The 20,171-nt window shown below is 30.4% G+C and overlaps 3 protein-coding genes across 3 annotated transcripts; 2 read left to right on the forward strand and 1 right to left on the reverse strand.

Annotated features, from left to right (window-relative positions):
• The first annotated feature begins 180 nt into the window (after positions 1 to 180).
• LOC145742562 (uncharacterized) lies at positions 181 to 4,657 on the forward strand. Its single transcript, XM_082560339.1, has 10 exons — positions 181 to 333; positions 407 to 464; positions 685 to 851; positions 1,252 to 1,436; positions 1,824 to 1,992; positions 2,116 to 2,251; positions 2,399 to 2,562; positions 2,962 to 3,187; positions 3,585 to 3,684; positions 4,012 to 4,657. The coding sequence occupies exons 1-10, from the start codon at positions 181 to 183 to the stop codon at positions 4,655 to 4,657; spliced, it is 2,004 nt and encodes a 667-aa protein (XP_082416465.1).
• A 1,232-nt stretch (positions 4,658 to 5,889) lies between these two features.
• Positions 5,890 to 10,545, forward strand: LOC145742563 (regulator of G-protein signaling 9-like). Its single transcript, XM_082560340.1, has 15 exons — positions 5,890 to 5,980; positions 6,115 to 6,185; positions 6,523 to 6,594; positions 6,841 to 7,042; positions 7,285 to 7,406; positions 7,655 to 7,706; positions 7,917 to 7,975; positions 8,116 to 8,192; positions 8,262 to 8,446; positions 8,711 to 8,783; positions 8,875 to 8,994; positions 9,315 to 9,518; positions 9,758 to 9,979; positions 10,307 to 10,330; positions 10,485 to 10,545. The coding sequence occupies exons 1-15, from the start codon at positions 5,890 to 5,892 to the stop codon at positions 10,543 to 10,545; spliced, it is 1,635 nt and encodes a 544-aa protein (XP_082416466.1).
• A 2,938-nt stretch (positions 10,546 to 13,483) lies between these two features.
• Positions 13,484 to 19,378, reverse strand: LOC145742565 (homeobox protein Hox-A1-like). Its single transcript, XM_082560342.1, has 3 exons — positions 18,655 to 19,378; positions 13,994 to 14,172; positions 13,484 to 13,660 (listed from the first exon to the last, which is right to left on the reverse strand). Exons 1-3 carry the CDS (start codon positions 19,370 to 19,372, stop codon positions 13,484 to 13,486), a joined length of 1,074 nt encoding a protein of 357 aa, XP_082416468.1. The 5' UTR covers positions 19,373 to 19,378.
• Positions 19,379 to 20,171: the final 793 nt, after the last annotated feature.

Consider the following 20,171-nt stretch of genomic DNA (forward strand, 5'->3'; position numbering starts at 1 on the left):
TACCAAACATTTAATGTATTTATTTATATTTAAATATTTTAAAATACACTAAAGCCTTTTTTTTATAAAATTTGCGATCTATACGATTGCGTTTGGCAACATAGTTTTATCGAATTTGGGAAATTTAATTTTCAAAAAGTTGCTGTTAGTGATTTCTCAAACAATTTTTTAAATCTTAAAATGGACCAAGAACCTGTTATTTACTGGTCCCGAGGAAATATTGCTGAAAAGGTATCTCACGTCGAGGGCGTAGATGAGAAAAAACGAGAAACTGAGTCCCGGAGAAAAAAAGTTAAATCTCCAAAACCGAAAAAATCTTCAAAATCAATTCAAGTAAAATTAACGTCGAAAAAAAAACTTTTTGATTTTAATTTGTATATAAATTTTAAATCAATTTTTTTTCTAGGAAGCAAAACCGAAATTACCACTAGAAAACCACACAACAAATACTACACAAAATACAAGTATATATATATAACTTTTAATTTTTTTTTTTATTAAAATTAAAAATTTCTGACTATTTGACAATTATATGTTTTAACGATTAAGTATTAATAATTATGATGAGCATTTGTAGAACTCTTAAATAGTTAACCCCTGCTTTATATAAGATATTTTTTGTCCAATGTACCAACTAAACCTTATTAAGATATATATATTTATTTAACCAAATTCATTTCACAGATTCTTCTTTAAAAAGTTCAAAGTCCCAAAATGTTTCACTAAAAAACCTGTGTTTTGAAGATAAGCAGAGGGTGGCGAATTTAATTCGAGAATTAGCAAAAGCTAACGAGGATAAAACTGAGAGTGAAATAACTTTGAACAATGAAAGAAAAAAATTTAAAAACCAAGTAATATCCTATTAAATTTATTTTTTTATTTATTTATCCTCAATGTGGAAAGGTCGACTTTACAACCTAAACATAGAGTAATCAGTCACCCCGACCCAGTCTCGAGTGGCTTATAGATTAAAATTACCCGAAAAATAAACTGCTGTTTAAAGATTGAGCAGGAGTTTATATGGTTTATAGTGCCTTACTCAAAGGCGCTACAGCTTAAGAGCGGTAGGGATCAAACCCAGGACCTCATGTAGTAAAATCAAGTGTTCTAACCACTTCATTACGCTGTTGTTCTTATTATTTAATAAAAATAAACACTTAATTTTTTTAATTTACAAGAAAAAAAAGATTTTTTATATATATACCCGAACTATTTAAATCAAAAAATTAAAAAAACATTTTGCTGTTTTAGTTAATTTCTTTAAAAGAGGACAAATTAAAAATCGAAGAAGAACAAAAAAGGCTTTTGAAGCAATATTGCGAATCTCAAAAACTGCTGACTCACTACCAAAACCAAATTACAGAGCAGCAAAAAGAAGTAGCAAAAGACATCACTAAATTACTAAATGCTACACCATTACATAAACACACCACAGAGTAAGTTAGTTTTATTTAAGTTAATAGTAACATCATTTACCGAAATAATCCGACGTATTCTTCATATATACTTAAAATTATTTTAAATTTTCAGTCAAAACACTTGTATATTGAAAGTATTATTAAGAAGGCTGTTCAATATTAGTGAATATTAATAAATAATGTAATAGGCCTATCTTTAAATAACTAGAATTTGCTATTTTTTTAGCATGTTAAGGTCATTTAAGAGAATATTAAGATGTTAAAAACAAAGTATGTGGTAATAAAAATAAATTACAATTACCTTGAATATTTTTCGGTTAAAAGAAATAAATTTTTTAAAACTTTTGCCAAATTATACCCTGTTGAACAACTAAAATCTTTGCATTAAAATCTGTTACTTTTTAGCAGTGACTCTGACTTAAAATCTCCACTGTTACGTAATCTTGACAATCAAGATATTACTGTACATGAATTAAATGATAGTAAGACCAACACTCAACGTTCATATTCCGGAAGATCAAACTCAAAGAACGAGCCATTCTTATTAGGGGAAAGTTATCTGTCTGAAATAACGGTAAGTTCAACAAAATAAAATTTAATAAATTTAAAACAAAATTTAAAAATTTTTTTTTTAAAACAAAAAAAAAATAAATAAATTTTAAAACAAAATTTAAAATTTTTCGAAATTTTTTTTTAGTTTTCCGGCAATGAGAATAAGAGACAAAGAGGTCTTAAGATAGAAGTTCCAACTAGAGATAGAGGGGAAAAAATACAAAATGATCATGAATATATATCTTCTGATCACCCATACAATATTGAAGAATATGCCAGAAGTATATTTTTATTTTTAAAATATCTTTAAATTTTATCCTTTTATGTAACTTAAAAATAGACTACTACAACAGTTACTTTTTTACTGCATTTTATGATTTATCAAAAATGTTTAAATTGTTTTGTAAAATCTATGAAATTATTTTTAGGCTTAACGTCTGCTTTCGAAAATCGAGTTAAAAAATTAAGTCCCAACTCAAGAAAAGCTGCATTAATTGATCAGAAAAGGGCTCTGGAAAATGAGCAACTTCATTTACAAAAACTACTACAACAGCAAGAAGATATGTTAAGAAAAAGACAAAGTGAATTAAAGGTATAATGTATATAAGTAAAGTAACTTTGTTATTTCTTTTTATATACTTCTTTATCCTTAATGTAGGTTGACTTCACGACCGACCCAGTCTCGAGTTGCCTTCAACAGTTTGGGATATTATAGAATATAATTGCCCAATAGTTAAGCTGCTGATTAACTGTTGGCTCAGCAGGAGTTTATACCATTTATAACGCCTTACCGAGGGCGATATAGCATGAGAGCAGTGGAGATTGAACCCAGGACCTTATGTAGTAAAGACAAGTGTTTCGACTGCTACACCATGCTGTTCAAGTTGCACTTAAAAACGAAACTAATATTTACTCTTTTAATAAAAATTTTTTAAAAATGAAATGTATATATTGTGTACACTTTTTTAATAACCTACCAAAAAAATTTTAGAGACGCCACAAAATATATTCAGAAAAAATAACAACTTGTAACAGATGCGACAAGAAAAAAGATTATCAAAACTTGTCAACCAGCAAAAACAAATCCGACGGATTTAATTTATCAACAAGTAATAGTACCACTAATGAAACCTTAACCAGAAACTCTACACCACTATATAGTAGAGACAAAGAAGTTTATTTACCAGAGTATCAACCTAGACATGCTGTTCTATATGGTACGTTAAAAAGTATTTTATTTTTCAAGTTAAGTCTTAATTTTTTTGGGAAATTCCTAAATTTTTACGGAAAAAAAGAAAAAAAGAAAATTTCAAAAAGTTTTTTTTTTCTAACAACAACCTATTACTCTCAGTATATAAGCTTTTAATATTAATTTGTTTAGTATTTAATTAAACAAATCCCAATTAGATTTTTCTACGAAACCGAAGGTTCAATTATTATTTTTTTATACCATTAAAAAATTGATCCAAAAATTTTATATCAAATTAAATTTGTAATCATTACCAATTACAATAAAAGAATAGGAATATAATAACAAAGGTAACCTTATTATTAGGCAGTAAAGTCAGCCTTCTTATTTATTGTTCTTGTATTAATTTATATTTATTTACATAGAGGATGCAAGGAATTTATCAAGATCAACTAAATCAGAAAACACTTCAAAATCACAAACAAGTTCAAGCATACAGCCATTACAAGAAGAAACCATAGATCGGTAACAGAAATCATTTAAAATTCAAGCAACTGAATAAATGTTTATTTACTATAAATCTATTTTTTTTCCATATCACCTTAAGGTAATAGGTTTTATATTTTGTATTGGGGAAGGGTGTGCTGTTATGACGTGTTTTGAGCTATCTGTAAACGCCGCGAATAGTGTGACGTTGGTGCGGCTCGAACCCGAAACCATTTGGCTCGTAGTCCTGACAACAATTAAATCTCTGATGTAGGTCTGCCTATTAACCCTTACTCTAACCCAGGATCTATAAAACTAACGTTAATTCCGTTTGATAACATTTTATGATTTTTTTTTTTCATATAGCGATTTTAACCCATTGTCTAAATCTTATGAGAACAAACCCTGGAGTATTATGCAATCGACCAATCACAGGCCTCCATCGTCGTCACGTGACCACATGTCGCGTTCTACGACTGGTCACGTGACAGGAGACTACAGCTCGAGAAGTTACAGCAACAACAAAAGCGTTGACAATAGCAGTCGTAGCATGACGTCATCAACGATTGAACCTGAGATCGTTACGTCATTCCAACCGGAAATTGTGACATCATCGACTGTGCAACCGACACTGATGAGGTCATCAACTATTGAACCACAAAATATGACGTCATTTGAACCAAAAGTTATGACGCCATCCACCATTCACCCTTCGCATACAAGGTCATCGACATTGGACCCCGAGATTCTGACGTCATTTTCGATCGACCGTGACGATGACCACGTGACGTCGATGACGATTGATGACGTCAGAAGGCCGCTTCACGCAACGATGAACAACATAAGCATGTTGAGTGATTTGGTGGAATCGACAGATCTGTCAAACAACACCGATCACCGCCGGTTCACGCAATCCTATTCGACCTCGTTTCGGGCTAGTGACGTCATGGGGTCGACGACCTTTGACCCCGACGATTCGGAAATTTTGAAGGACATATTTTTCATCAGATAAAAAAAATATTTTTTTTTAGATTTTGTCCAAAATTTTAGTTCTTGTTTAATTAAAAATTTTTTAAATGTTTTTTTTTTTTATGGTTTTAGTTAATTCTCTGTAGAAAATTGTAAAATAGCTGCATGGGTTTTTAAAAACGCAACAAAATAGTTTGATTTTTTTCTTTAAATTAGGGCAATACAAATTCGCAAACAAAAATGATGTATTAATTAGAAATTTTAATGAACGATATCATTAAGCTATAAGGCAGGTTGTAAGGGTTAGATTATTAGTATAGCAGTCGTCTATTTATTAGTATCTATAAGCCTCAAATTCCTAAAAAATCTCAAAGACAAACAATCAAATGATGCAAGAGATTAGTATAATGCCAAGCTTATGCATAGACAGTGGCTAATCAGAAAAATATTTAATAAGAGACTTAAGTCCGATAATCTGTCATCTAAATGTTTTTACCAATCTGTCTGTTGTTAAATGCCTTGTAAATGCGACAGCTTACCTAGGGTACGCTACAAAACTTAGAACATAACGGTTTTCATGTAAATTTGGTTAAAAGTGAAATATTGAAAGTAGCTTGTAATCAGTAGTTTTTTAAATAGAGATTATATATATGTCATGGTAAAATGTAGGTCGTTCTAAAATTAAACTGGACCTTTTTTTAAGGTAAAATATTTATAACATTCAAGTGCATTATAAAATGCTTGACACTTTTTCGAAGTTAACCTAATACAAGTACTTGAATTATTTATATACCTCCATCGTTTTAACTGTGACAATTATGACTTACGAAAAAAAACTAAAAGGTCAACTATTTTAAATTGATTAAAACTGTAGGCTTATTCAGTTAGAAAAGTATTCAGATTTTCAATCAAATTAATTGCGTAATAAATAGATTTTTAAGTTAATTAGAATTTTAAAACTATAACTCATGGTTTTATTTTACGAAATATACATAAAAGCGGCGGTTAGTTATATTTAAATTCAGTATAAATCTAATCAGTAACTTGCCTAAAGCATAATCTTGTTATTAACGTTTTTATTTATAACACTAGGAATATATTAATAATAATAAGATAGCGAAACATATATTATATAGCGCGTTTATATAATCTATATGGCAATAAAAGCTTCGTTTGAATAATGCATATAGGTAATAATTTTTATGAACGTTTTCAATTGAATAGATTAGCTAAGGCAAAAAACGTATTTCTGTTGGATAATACTTAAGAATAAAGATGACCAGCAAAAGTATTGGGGATAGAAAAGCATGGGCTAGAGAAACGTGGAAAAGAGCGTTTGAAGGAGCCCTCATTACCCCAAGCTGTGGTAACTTTTGTTAATAAAGTAAAGTTGTAATTTTTCTCCCAATTCACTTGCAATGTCTTATATTTAAATGTATTTCTCCTACAGTGCGGTTTTGTGACATATTCGCCAACAGTTTAACATTTCTCCTTTTTTAGGTAAAGATGGAATCATAATCAGTAACCCTGACAACGACGGAATATTTCTGAGTGCTCTCGAATTAGAAAATGTAAGTACTTTGTGACCTTAGTTACTTCTTAGTTGTTTAAGGGGGCAGGAAATTTAAGTCAGAAAAGTGTACTAGTTGGGGGTAGGCACTATAGATCTAATTAGGGAATTCGGGTTGGAGTTATATTGGTGACACAAGGGGTGATGAAAACTACAGGGGTTAACATCAAGTGGGTATACGTAGGGGTAATCAAGGGCATTTGTCCAGAGAAAATTTGCTTACACAAAAATTAACATGCCAATTAAAATTAGTATGTTAGCTCAAAATCGATTTATTTGTTTATATAAAATATTACAACAACAAAATGTTTTTAAAGTAAATTTGTTTTTACTTTTAGGAAGATGATGCCGAAAATGAAACGAAGACCAAAGGTCTCCTTGTCTTACCAAGAGAATCTGTTTTTCAAAGGGTAAGCATGTACAATTTTTGACAAATCAAAAATATGATACAAAGATAAGGTTGTTACTCTTATGTTTATGATAGACTGAGTATATTATGTAGTGTAGTAAATGCGCCAAATATCATCTTAATGTCCTGGGTCCATTAGTTTAAAGTGACCACGTGTTTGCGCATAAGTTTACCTTTAAACTAACATATACTGTTTTCTAAACTATGAAACCTAACAAACTAACTAAGTTTGTATATGATGTATTAGCTTGCTGCCTTGGTTTTAAAAATGCAAGACGAAAAGACAGGAATTCAAATGAAATCACAAAGCTTTAAAGAAATTTGCCAAGATGGTTGCAAAGCTTCCGGGTGCGTGGGAAAAAGTTGTCTTAACACAGAAGTTCCTTTTGCTTTTCAATCAAGTTCGTTTCTACAGTGGTTAATGAAAGATTTGGAAACTGATTATGAAGGTTTGTAAACTGTATGTTAATGAGCTCATTTTAAAACAGTTATTACAGTACAAAATACTATATTACGTTTCAATAGAAAATTCTTTCCTTTTAAGAGGGTTTTAGCGGTTTTTGGGTGACTTTTTAGTCTGAAGTTTATGTTGTATTAAATTTAAAATGTTTTTAAGATATAAGTCTCTACTTTAAGCAGGGCAGACCATATCTTATTTATTGTTTTAACTAATTTAATTTATTTCACGCAGATGCTTGCCGAATTGCTACAATGATTTGTAAAACTGGTTTTGTTTACCCTTGTTCGACAACATGGGATACAACAACTTTAACGGTTGGTGACCAAGACGATAATGTATTATATCGATTCCAGGTTTGTAAAATATGATTGAAAATTTAAAAGGTTTTAGATCGAAAATAAATCAAGCGAAAATAAGCGTAAGAGATAAAGCTTAATAATTGATATAAAGCATAGGATAATGAGCGTAATCCTTTGCCATTTATTATGTTGTTTTGTTGTTCAATATTTGGGTCTACTAAAATGCATTTAAACCATTAACTATTAGCTAAAGTGTAATAACTTTTATGTTGAGGGTTTTACTTAAACATTTATGTTTATAGTCGCCCTACTATTGGCCCACTGAGAACCAATCAGCAAATGACACCGACTATGGTAAAATGTATTTTATTATATGAATTTTTTTTAATGTATAATGTATAATATAACGTTATTTACAAAATTTAAACACTTTTGGGCAACTGATTTACAAAAGACAAACCAATAAAAATTATTAAACAAACTAAAATATAATACAACGTTGACATATTTTTATCAAAATCATCCAATGATACTTTAAAAACTTAAGTTTTTAATTCGTTTTAGCTGGATATTTACTGTCCAGAGACAACTGTGATACAATACCACTAGATGAAGCTGAAAAAGTAAGTTAAAACTAAATTTTAAACAACTTTTATATTTCGAAATCAGTTTTAATAAGTTATTGCTACAAACATGTAAATAACTATATACTTAACTATTATAAATTTATTAAAAAACTAATAACGTCAATTTTTAAACATAGAAATGCTTATCAAAGTTAGAACAATTTTTAAGTCAGCAATGGGAGTTTATCAACAAATCAAATGCTATGAAAGAAAGGTAACACTCAAGTTTATCAACCTAAGAACCATTTACAAATTAAACAATACTGACAACATTTATTTCCAGCCTTAACCAGCAATGCTGCATTACTGACCAATATATAAAAATGTGGCAAGAGTTTGCGTATTGGAAAGTCAATCGACCTCAAAGTTATCACAAGTATATCGGAAGGTCGACGACGAAGAAAAATATTATGACCGTCAGAGGCTTGAATCGAAATTATTCATCGTTTATTACCGACAAAAAACAAAGTAAATCTTTTATGATATTTTTTATAGTCTTTGTTAAAACTTGTTAAAACTGTAGCTAATGGCGGACATAACCTTATACTAATTTCTTTATTTAAGCACTTAAGGTTGTCTAAACGATTAAGTAAGCAATATCGATAAAGCTATAAAGAAAACTAACAAAACAAAGTTTTGGCAACACAAAAAATTCAAATAAAATTGCAACTTCGGCCTTTTCAAATTAAGGATAAGTCGAAGGGTACAAAAAACTATGTTTTAAATTTTCAGATAAAAAAGAAAAGGAAAAGAAAAAGGTTGCTGGAAAATCTCCTTCAAAAGTTTTAAAAGCAAGTTGTAATAAGTAAGACCACATAACACTTTGTCAGTATAAAATTGTTACTTTTTTTACATAAAAAGAACTGCTAGAACCTTAATGTTGTAATGTGCTTCAGGATAATAAGCACTTGTACGGAGTGGGAGACATTTGATCCGTTTATGATAGACGATCCGCTATTTTATAATCCGTGGAAAGAAGAAAATACAAGAGGTGCTTGGCCCAAGGTAGCAAACATGTAAGTAAAAAAATTGATTCATTTGTTTGCTTTATATATACATTTTTTATTAGTATAGTATATAAAAAGTAGGGTATTGTTTTGACGTTCTATAAAGCAGTTGTTGCCATGCGATTGTAAAGAGTAATTTTTTGGGGGGAAAATTTCCTAATTGGATATTCTACAAAGTTACTTGTGGTTAGGTGCTTTGATGGGTGTTTTGTTCGTTGGGTAAAAGTCTAACACAACAAGAAAATGAAAAGGAGTTGTTTCTTGACAATTATTTCTCTATAGTCTAACTACCATAGGCAATTTTAAAATGTACACTTTGGTATTTTTAGCGAGTCCGGGCCTTACAGACTTCAATGTTTAAGCTGGGGTGTTAGCTTCGAATTACTACTAAGAGATCCATTGGGAATGTGGTACTTTGAACAACATTTAAAGAAAGAGTTTAGCGAGGAAAACCTGGACTTCTATAACGAATGTGTTTACCTGAGAAGTGCTTCATTAAACCAAGTCGAGGAAACTATCAAAGCTATTTTCAAGTATGTTTTTGTTTAATTAAGTAAACTAGATTTACTCAATCTAAATAACCTGTATGTGACAATATATAAAAACAAATACATACAATTTAAGTACGAAACTACAAAAAAACAACAACTTTATATCAATTACAGTACAATAATGTCAATCGTTAAAAGTCTAATATTTTCACTTTTTTAAAACATAGCAAATTTTAGGCGTACTAGTATCACTATTGTTAACAGTTTCATCTTGTTTCTAGTGATTTTATATCACCAAACGCCACTACACCAGTTAACATTGACACCCAGACGTCGAATCTAGTTAAACAAGAGTTAAAAAAGAGCACTAAGACAAGATATAACTTTGATCATGCGCTTGAGCATATATTCAAACTTATGCAAAAAGATTCGTACAAGAGATTTCTAAAATCAAACATTTACAAAGACGCATTGGAAGAAGCAAAAGACCCGTGTAGAAGAGAGTAAGTGTTTGTTTAATAGAAATCCTTAATTTAAAAAGGTCAAATTTACAGCCTAAACAAAAAGAATTGAACTAATGAAATTATGTTGTAATCAAAGTTTTTAAACAATTACAAAACCTTGCTGATTGTAACACATTTTTGGCAAAGACAACTTAAACCTGCTTTATCATAACCAAATAGCTAATGTATAACAAAATACACAAAATGTGGTTTAAAACCTTTTAAAGATATTATTTTATATTTTATACTGAACAATAATTAAGGACTAAGCATTACTATAACAAACTATAACATTTTATATTGTATTAACAAATTACTTTTTCATAGAAAACAGAAGATGCGACTACCAAGGTAAGTTTACCAAGATTTTAATTTAAAAAAAAATAGATATAGATTACCTAATATAAATCAAACAAGAATGTGGATTAAAAGTTGTGTATTTTAAATTTTTTTTTTTGTTTTATAACTTGTTTTAAATTTGCGGAATTTATTATTCAATTTACAGAATTTGGAGGTTATCCCAATTCCTTCCCAAGCCAAAAATAGCTGGGGACATTGAAAGGTAAAAAATAAACGTTTTCAATTTGGTTTTATATAGGTTTTTACTACCATATACTAATATATTGTAAACAATAAAATGTAGTGTATAGTTATAAACATAAAACAACCTATAATATGGTTTCAAAATGCATATATATATTTTTATTAAACACTTTTTTTAAATATCAAGTTATTATAACACTAAACGCCTTTTAATAAATTTTTAGAGGGGGGCAGTAAGTTCTTTATCTAATGTGTGTTGAACAAAACTACATACTTTTTTAAATAAACAATGTCGCCACTGTATGTATTTTTATCGTGCAAATAAATTTCAAAAATTATACAGTTTTTAACCTTAAACAATTTTGTGAAAACATTTCAAAAATAATCTTTTATAAGTTACATATTTTATAATTAGTTCAACACTAATTTGCTGAAAAATTAACTATTTTTAAACTTTTACAGTAATTAGTTATAATTTTCAAATTGCATAAAATAAGTCAGTATTTAGTTATAACATGCCATTAGTTTAAAAAAAAGAGTTTGTACATTCACAACTTCATTATTCAGAAAGAAGTATATTAATGCAATTATGTGTGTTATTGCGGGTCATATTAAGATACGAGTATTAAATTACACTTGCTTTAATATAAGGAAACGACAATTTCCTTAGAATTCTTATATTTTTGGTCACGTGACCGCAAATAAAAACACAGTGAATTCGTAATAATGTAACTGGCTAACGCCCATTCAATACAGTTTTATATCGCCAAGACTAAGACGCAATATTACTACCATTAGCTACAGACTTTGGTGTTTCTTTTATAACAAACATTAGAACAGTTTGAGATTTAATTTAAACAGTGACCGTAACTTCAATATGATTGGTGTTATATTATCATTGATGGCAACTGTGACAGCGTTTGTGCTTATGGTAGTAGCACTTGCAACGCCCGCGTGGCTAATGCCAGGCTTCGGCGTTTTTATAAGTTGCAGCGAATCTGGGTTTAGCAACTGTACCAACTCTTTTGGTAAGTACATAAAAAAACGAAGTTTTTAACATGTTTGTTTTGATATAATTTTAAATGTCGTTAAAAGGCAAATACTACTACAGTATTTTATTAAAGAACATCTAGTAACCCTGATTTGAATGGAATTGGCATTGTTCAGTGTTGGCATCAAGTGAAAACAAATGCTTTAACCAAAGGCAGGATGTCAGGCGCTTATTGTTCTTTTAGATTTAAATACCGTCCCAATAAAACCTTAATTATTAAAAAACGTTGCTGAAAAAGTATTTTCATTTTTTTTTTGAAATGCAGGAGACGACCCAGAGAGTCTTGCGGTGGCAGTATTGGGTACAACATCAGCAACATTTTTAGTCGTTGGATTTGTTATTTTCATCGTATTTTTCTGTCAGTTCAAAAAAGACCAAGGCTACACAGCAGCAATTTTGTACATATTTGCAGGTACTTTTATTTTTTAACTGATATATAGTAAACCGTTCTTTTGCATTAAATTTAATCCATATATATATATATATAAAACAATGAAAATATATACATATTTATTTCTTCATGGTACACAGTTTTAATTTGGTTGTAAAGAAAAAATATGTTTTACTGCCTTTACACTATGTAAACTTCTGTTTTAGCTGTATTAGCCATTGCTGGGGGTTCTGTGTTCACTGGATTTTATTACGACGACGCAAAAAATTCGAGTTTAAAAGAGTTTGGGTACAGTTTTTACTTGTGTTGGGCCAGCGCATTGGTGTCCATTTTGGCTGTGATTTTCACATTCATAGCTGCTGTCAGGCAGGGTAAATAAAAAAAATGGTGTGATGTATATCTTCTTGCAAGTTGACCAAGGCGAAAAGAAATAGTATCAATGCAATTGCTTTTAAATGTTTAAACCTATATTCGCATTTAATATGTACCAAAGTACACATGTATTTTTAAATGTATTGTTGTCTTGAATAACTATTTATCGCGGTAAAACTTGACCTATGCAATTGTACATTTATATATTACCTTACTAAACAGAAAATAAATACAAATATCGTAACATAGCAACTTTTTAGAAAATGTTTTTTGTAAAGATAGATAACTCAATCAAGAATCTTGACACTTACATTGTGAAACTACCGTTTTTTAGGTTGATAACTTTTATTTCTTGCAACTTTATGCTGCATAAAAAAAAAAAAGTATAACAAGAATAGAGAAATATTATAAACGAGTGAGGTATATAAATGGTGTAAGGAGTGCATGAGCCGATATCACGAAACGTTTAAGTAAAAAACAACGAGTGCAAAAGGCAATTAGTAAAGAACCGAATGTATTTGAATAAGATTTAACGTAAATGATAAAAATCGTGTTAGAGTTTCAAAAAGTAAAGGTTTTTATTTTTTTTATTAGAGTCATAACTTTTCTTTTTCAAAATATTTTCCAAATTCTAGCAAAGTTCATATTTATATTCCCATTTTATTTTTCAAAGGCTTGACAATAGATGCTTGCAAGTACTTCAAATGCAGAACTATTCAAGAAATGTGCAAGAAGGGATAGTGTTAGGAATGTGCTTCTGTTTGTTGGTAAGTTGTACCAGGCAGAATAATGATTGTCACGACAGGATGATTTAAGAGCCACACACGTAATCGCTATCCGTCTTAATTTACAAACCGCTTAGGGATAAAATCGTATAGGGTTAACTGGCGAGTAGTGAGCCCTCTCGAAACCAAATAGCTTTGACAAAGTACTGATTATTTAACACTTTAATTCGGCGTGGACCGAAAGGAAAATTTGTGTTAGGTTAGAAAAGCACAACGTTTGGAACACTTGTTTGTTATCTCGCGACTTTGAGTTCCTCTCGGGAAATTTGGGTCACGTGACTTCTGCGTAACACAAGGGCGGTTTATACGTCACACATAACGTACAACGAATATTAATACACGACTTGGATGTTTCGATCTTGTCAAGTTGAGTTACTTTTTTCGGATTTTATATTTTCAGAAGAGGAGTTTCTTGATGAAGTGTTAAAGTCGTGTTTGGCGCTGCTTTTTGTGGTCTTGTTGTTGTTTTGCATTTGTTTTTCTGCTTCTTTGTCTCGCTTTTTCTGCTTCATTCGGCGATTTTGAAACCAGATTTTAACCTATAAAAAATATTAATTAAAGGTCGTTAATTACAAATTCTAAAACAAACTTTTATATTGGTTTATCTACTTAAAAATAAATATAAAAATGCTTTAACTAGCAATATATAAACTCGCATATGTCTATCATCTCAAGCTAAATGTAATATTTCTATAATCCTTTGTCAGATCAATTTATTTCTTAAATATAAAACAGGATTATGTTTGCGTAGGCCTCCCTAAGATTATCAATCAAACCAGTGTTGGTTCTGTGGATTATCAATCACCCTATGTACCCAAAGCCAACTGGCAATAGCAAACAAATTATTGTTTCTCTTGGCCATTTTTCTTCACCTGCGTTTCGTTTAAATGAAGAGCGGCGGCAATTTCCACCCTTCTGGCTCTGGTTAAATATTTGTTAAAGTGAAATTCCTTTTCCAACTCAGTCAACTGTTTGGTCGTGAAGTTTGTTCGCCCGTTGCCGATAGGCGACGAGTAACCGTAGTCCGCCATTTTGTTTTGCTGGTAGTAAGCTGCAAAATAAAGAAATAAAATGTTTGAAAAGTCAATTATTTAAAGTAATTTTTTGTTTAAAAATCAGTTTTATTTAGAAATCATTAAGTTTTTACTTTTCAAATTTGCAAGTTTAAAATATTTATGTTTTTAATAAATTTACAATTACAATATTTACTAAAAATTTGAAGTTTTAATATAAAAACAAAAACATTGATAAATTTAACATTGTTTCAGTTTTGTTTTTAATTAAAATTAAAAAAAAAAAATTTTAATTTGTTTTCGAAAAATCCAAAAAAAACGCCTACATTGTGTTGTAAAACTTTTAAAATTTAAAAAAAATATAAATAATTAATTTTATAAAAATTACAAATTTGGAATGAACATTCGAAAAAATGTCGAATATTTGATGGATTATGATAAAAGATTGACTTTGCAGAAGTAAAAAATTCCAATCAATATTTACACCTGCCTTTGATGACGTAAAAGGCTATGACGTCAAATTTACCAATTTTCGAACACCACGCGATTTTTTTTTATTTTTATTTTAAAATTTTATATTTTTTTTCGATTTTTTTTTATATTGTTACATCACTAGTTTTTTTATTTAAAAATACGTTTTAATTAAATGTTAATTAAGGTTCACTATTGTATTTATTAGTTCTCGATTATTTTGTTATAATTGTTACTAATTTTTTTAATCCCAAACGTCTAATCTGTTATTATATCTTGTTAAATCAACGAGAATTTGAATAATTAAATGATAAAGTAGTTACATTAATAATCAAAATAATTTGACAAATTTAAACATTTTTTAATTTGAAGTTTAACAATTTTTAACAGGTTCCTAAAAGTAAGTTTTTTATCTGCATTTGGCGTTTTTTTTTTGTTAATTAAAACAACTTTTTAACAACAAAATAATTATCTGCATTTAAAAATCTTTAAATTTTTGTTTTTTTTAAGTCTTGCCTTTAAAAATTGAAATTGAAAACCTATTTCAAAATCGGTAAAAATGTCATTTTTCATTTATATTTTTTTCGTTTTAAAGGGCCATAAATCAAGTTAACTTTCCGTTTTTGGTCGTTCAAATATTCTTTAGTTTATTTTTTCACCAAACCAAAGTTTAACTTTCTGTCGTTCTGTTGACATAGAGTTCGCGCCATCAAAAAACATAAAGTGAAAAATTGAACTGATAAAGTTTAAGCAGCTGGCAAGAACCTGTTTTTTTATGAAAAATGGTTTCGGCTTAAAATAAATCCGTTTTTGTTTGTTTCGTTATGCGCAACTGCACGACAAGACTTTTCACCGATTTGTGTACTTATGTACATGCCACAAGCGTGATCGTGCCACCAATATGTTTACACTTTCTCGCTTCAACAAAAACTTTGTTCAAAATTTTCTTTTAATGTTTAGGCAACGTTACGAGAATCTAACCCCCGAAGTCATGACCCGGTCACGTGGCCCGGGCGTGACCCCGACACGATTTCAAGCGTGACGTGTTTTGAGCGCTTCATCTAAAAACGCTGAAGCTCTTGACAGGTTTTAATTTAATTCGGACATTTTTTAATTTTAAATTGTCATATTTTATTGCGTTAAATTAATAATAAAAATTAATAAATTGGTGTTTTAAGTTACCTAGGTAATAGTTAATGCAATTTTAAAATAATTGTTTTTTCTTGAGAATTTATATTAATTAATGTATATAACTAATAAATTAAGTATTGGCGAAAAATAATATAACAAGAGCTGTTTTATAAGTACCTTAAAATATATTTTATCACAGAAAAATTTAGAGAAAAAATACATTTTTTAAAAGTCGAAAAAATTTAATAAAATCGTGTACAAATATTTTTTTAGAAACCAAAATAATTCAAACTTCTAAACTGCTCGTGCGCTTTTGCTGACCTCTACGTCACAGGTCACGTGACTGTCTCGATTATAAACAAACACGGAATTGTTTTTGTTTCCCTAACCGATGGGCGGCGTGCTTTAAAACAATAGATCTACGATTTGGTAAAGAATTATAACGCGGGGTCAACGGACTGATAGTTAATGGGCCGTTGCGATGATATCATAGAATAAGACAGGTTGAAAAATTAAAAAAAATATTAAAGAGAAAAAAATGGGGGATTTTTGTGTTGTAATCATGTTAAAATTTGTGGAATATTAACAATATTGTTTCGCTTAAAAGTTAAGTTTCTTTTTGCATGTACTTTATGTAGATATTAATAAAAGGTACTAAAGCCTTAAAGTATAACCTTAACTGTTTTAAAAGAGGACAAATTCATAAAAACGTTCAAAAAATTTAGAATTTTAGAACAAAAAATTTTTTTTTCCCACATTTCAAAAACTTATTATTTTTCCGGTGGCCACTAGACAATAATGACGTCACGCGACTATGACGACACAATTGATTTGTATCTTCCAAAAACAAAGCGCGCGGCGCGACCAAGCGGAATTAACGAAGCGTGGCGAGTCACGAACTTTCGACCCCTCGTCCAAAGAAAATAAAGCAAAGCGAAGATAAATTTGACAAATCGGGATTTATTTTCACACGATATGAAAGCGCCGAGCGAGAAAATCGAGTTCAAGTGGCATGGGTACGTGTGAACTATGTAAACTAGCACGTTTAGATCGGACGTTGGATCGGAAAAGTTTATCTCAAAATGACAATGGATTTTGACTAGATTGGAATCATTGAAATTGATGGGAATTTTTTTGTGTGTGAAGTTGAGATATTTAGCAAATAAATTTGTTTTATGTATTAAAAATCTTAATTAAATTGCAAATGGTATTTCACATAAAACCAAAAAAAATTTCAAAAATTGAAGAAAAAAATTCCATGGTCAAGATTTAAAAAAAATATGTACCTTAAAAATCGCAAAAAAAATTAAACCTCTTAAAATTTTTGTAGAAATTACCTTCAAAATATTAACTATAATATGTTATATGGTGTAACAAAATTAATATGCGAAAATTATTGTAAAAGGTGCCAAAAAATTTATAAAATAATATAAACCAAAAACTGCCAATTTACCCCCCAAAAAATGGTTACAAAATTCGCCCACTCCCAAAATCGATCTACCAAATTTTAAACGACCTCTTGAAAAGTTACGTAGCGATTAAATGATAAAATATACCGGCAGCAACTAATAACCACACGGTTATATGTCCCTACCTCTAACGCAGTCGTCGCTTTGGCGGGGGACAAAAGTCTACTCAAAACAAAATACGGTTCGACAAAAGGTCGCTGCGTTTTCGCGGGCGATATTTTAATCAAAATAAACGCTCACAGAACGCCGGCATAATAAATGCGACCCCTTAAATTTTGCCTGGGATCCAATTTCGTATAGACCATGATGGATGGTAAAAGTTATGAGGTATCGAAATAGGGCTTGTATTTATACGGTATGGGTGGCAGGGCCGTTTAAGTAGAAAATGTCAGGTTTTATAGCCCTATTAAAATCGCTGGAGCTTTAAAAAAACTACATTATAAGCAGCATAAAACGTGTTTTAAATGCAATGTATATATATGGGGGGCCTTTTTAAATTTGAAACTTTTATATTTTTAAAAGTTTTTTAAGCTTTAATCTTCTGTTAATAACACACCATTGGAATTGTTAATATTAAGATTGATTCACACAACCTGACAGTTATAGCAAGTTAAAATGTATTGTGTTTTTATAACAGGCACACTTTGGCCATATTGGGTTACGGTTAATACATTTGCTCACGCAAGACTATAAACTTAAATCGAATGCATAAATTTTAATCAACTTTATATATTTCTATCGTGGTAACATAATACAATTAAAGCTGACATCTTAAATTGTATAAAAACTATTTTGAATAAATAAATTTGTTTTATAAAGCGTCAAATTCTTTTATAATTTATTTTATATATTATTAAATTGTTGGTCCATTGAAAATTTTTTGTTATTTTTGTTTTAAATTATTTTTTATGTAGAATTTAATTGTCTTGCAAACTGAGCAAATTTAATTTTTCTTTTAGAGAATAATTGTACATTCAAAACATTCTGGAATTGGTGTTATACATTTTAAACTGCGTATTTAAAAAAAAATATTATATTTTGTAATATTAAAATCGTTTCGTCTTCTGTTAACTTTTTTAACTTGATTGTCGTAAATTAAAAAAGTAATGACAGATTTTGTGTTATAGGTCGAATATTTTTTTTATATTTAGTTAATTAATTGCTAATATATTAGCGAGAATTTAATATTAAAAATATAAAAGCGAATTTAAAAAATCGAATAGAATTTTAGAATTTTTTTAAATTCGTATATATTATTTTAAATAAAAGAGTTTATTTGTGACTTCAGTTAATTTAAAATGACTTAGGCCTAAATAATATTATGTTAAGATATTTATATTTTTCGTGATCAAAAACAAAATGGCGGCTTATGATATTTTTTTTCCGACAAATTAAAACCTTCAAAAAATACAATTAAATAGATTAAAAAATATGTAAGTATCAAATTACCGTTCTTTGGCGGGTTCCTTTTGATTTTCATCCAATCGTAAGTGTTTCCAGAATTCGCGCTGTTCGATTCCACGTTTCCGTTGGTAGCCCGGGATTCGTAGGCGCCGTTCGGCGGGGAATTACGATCGTGAAGCCCGCCGCCGATCAAATTGACCCCGGCATCGAGTAACGAGTTTTCGTTGTTGTTTGAAGTGTGAACGAGTGGGTTATACTGCGGGTACATTGCATGGGAGGTTGAGTGAAAGTTCCCGCTGTAAAAATGACCCCCAGCGGGGTAGGCTTCGACCCCTGCATTGGGGTATTGCGGAGTATAGGGGGTTGCGCCATTTATGGGGCTGTAATAGGGGGCGGCAGCGTTGTACCCCAAAGAAGAGTTATAGTTTGTAGATACTTGTGAAAATAGGTTTAGGTCGGAGGGGTTAAGTGACGTGGGCGACGACCCGGGAGAACTACGAATCGGGGATTCACCCTGTAACCCTGAATGGTCATGCTGTGTTAAAATGGCGGCGTTCTCCTGACCCGGTTGCTGACCCATCCGGCCCCCGATTACAACGCTCCCGTCTTCGATTGCGCATGCGCCGTACATCGATGACGCGTTGGTGCCCACGTGACTTTCTAGAATGGGCGAGGGGGGCAGGTGACGTTGATGGGTGAGACCCCTGTTTGAGTATGGGTTGTTGTCGGGGGTGTGAATTGGGTACTCCATGTACGAATTCATTTCTTAAAAAAAAATATTTTTAAATATTTTTTTTTAAGTTTTTGGATATTTATTCACATAATTGTTTAAAATAGTTTAAACTTTTATGTTTTAGATACTAAAGTAACAGCTTACCTTATTCAAATTCCTTGTTTTAACTTCAGTAAAGCGCTAATAAAGTGTATGCAGTTGATTTTAAATCATTTACTAAAAATCTAAATCAAATAAAATTTATTATTTTCAACTTCAACTACCAAAACAATGTCTGTCTTTTCATTAAATCCTAACTATTTTCTGACGTTTTCTTAACGCGTTTACACTAAGTTTGCAAATCGGAAAAAAACTAAAACTTTCTGGTCAAAAATTAATAACTTTTTATGGTTATGTATTATACCCTTTTCCGGCGTCTAATTTACAACCTTTTCCTATACACGTAAACACAAAGGACAATTGAACCATAATCTGTGGCCATAAAAAACAGTTGTTTTCTATATTGTCGTTTTTTAGCCACTGATTGCTAATACAACTCAATTCTCAAATAAATATTCGACATCTTTTTCAAGTTGTCCCACCTTCTCTTCTCCTCCCCTCTCTTTCTTTCTCTCGCTTTTTTCGCGCCTCTCTCGTTTTTGCTTGTTTTCTTATTGTCGTCTCACACCGAATAACAGCGCGATCGTCTTTCGGACAGTGCCCGCACGCTGACCGAGCGCACTTGTTCGGCCCTTTAGTCAGGGTGAAAAGTTCACAGCTCGCTTATATCTCTTAACAGAAGGGAATTGTGTTGTTTTTGAGCGTAGAGTAGCGCGTTATAGGCTTGGAA

The sequence above is a fragment of the Corella eumyota genome, chromosome 2 (genome assembly GCF_963082875.1).
Source record: "Corella eumyota chromosome 2, kaCorEumy4.1, whole genome shotgun sequence".
Classification (NCBI taxonomy): Eukaryota; Metazoa; Chordata; class Ascidiacea; order Phlebobranchia; family Corellidae; genus Corella; species Corella eumyota.

What these genes read in the sequence shown, in the direction of transcription:
- LOC145742562 (XM_082560339.1), top strand. Translation starts at nt 181, where the DNA reads ATGGACCAAGAACCTGTTATTTACTGGTCCCGAGGAAATATTGCTGAA. An exon ending in AATCTTCAAAATCAATTCAA is followed by an intron (nt 334 to 406) that starts GTAAAATTAACG and finishes TTTTTTTTCTAG; the next exon opens with GAAGCAAAACCGAAATTACC. An exon ending in TATTGAAGAATATGCCAGAA is followed by an intron (nt 2,252 to 2,398) that starts GTATATTTTTAT and finishes AATTATTTTTAG; the next exon opens with GCTTAACGTCTGCTTTCGAA.
- LOC145742563 (XM_082560340.1), top strand. Translation starts at nt 5,890, where the DNA reads ATGACCAGCAAAAGTATTGGGGATAGAAAAGCATGGGCTAGAGAAACG. An exon ending in CCTCATTACCCCAAGCTGTG is followed by an intron (nt 5,981 to 6,114) that starts GTAACTTTTGTT and finishes CTCCTTTTTTAG; the next exon opens with GTAAAGATGGAATCATAATC. An exon ending in TTTGGAAACTGATTATGAAG is followed by an intron (nt 7,043 to 7,284) that starts GTTTGTAAACTG and finishes TATTTCACGCAG; the next exon opens with ATGCTTGCCGAATTGCTACA.
- LOC145742565 (XM_082560342.1), bottom strand. Translation starts at nt 19,372, where the DNA reads ATGAATTCGTACATGGAGTACCCAATTCACACCCCCGACAACAACCCA. An exon ending in AAGGAACCCGCCAAAGAACG is followed by an intron (nt 14,173 to 18,654) that starts GTAATTTGATAC and finishes TTTATTTTGCAG; the next exon opens with CTTACTACCAGCAAAACAAA. An exon ending in TTCATTTAAACGAAACGCAG is followed by an intron (nt 13,661 to 13,993) that starts GTGAAGAAAAAT and finishes TATTTTTTATAG; the next exon opens with GTTAAAATCTGGTTTCAAAA.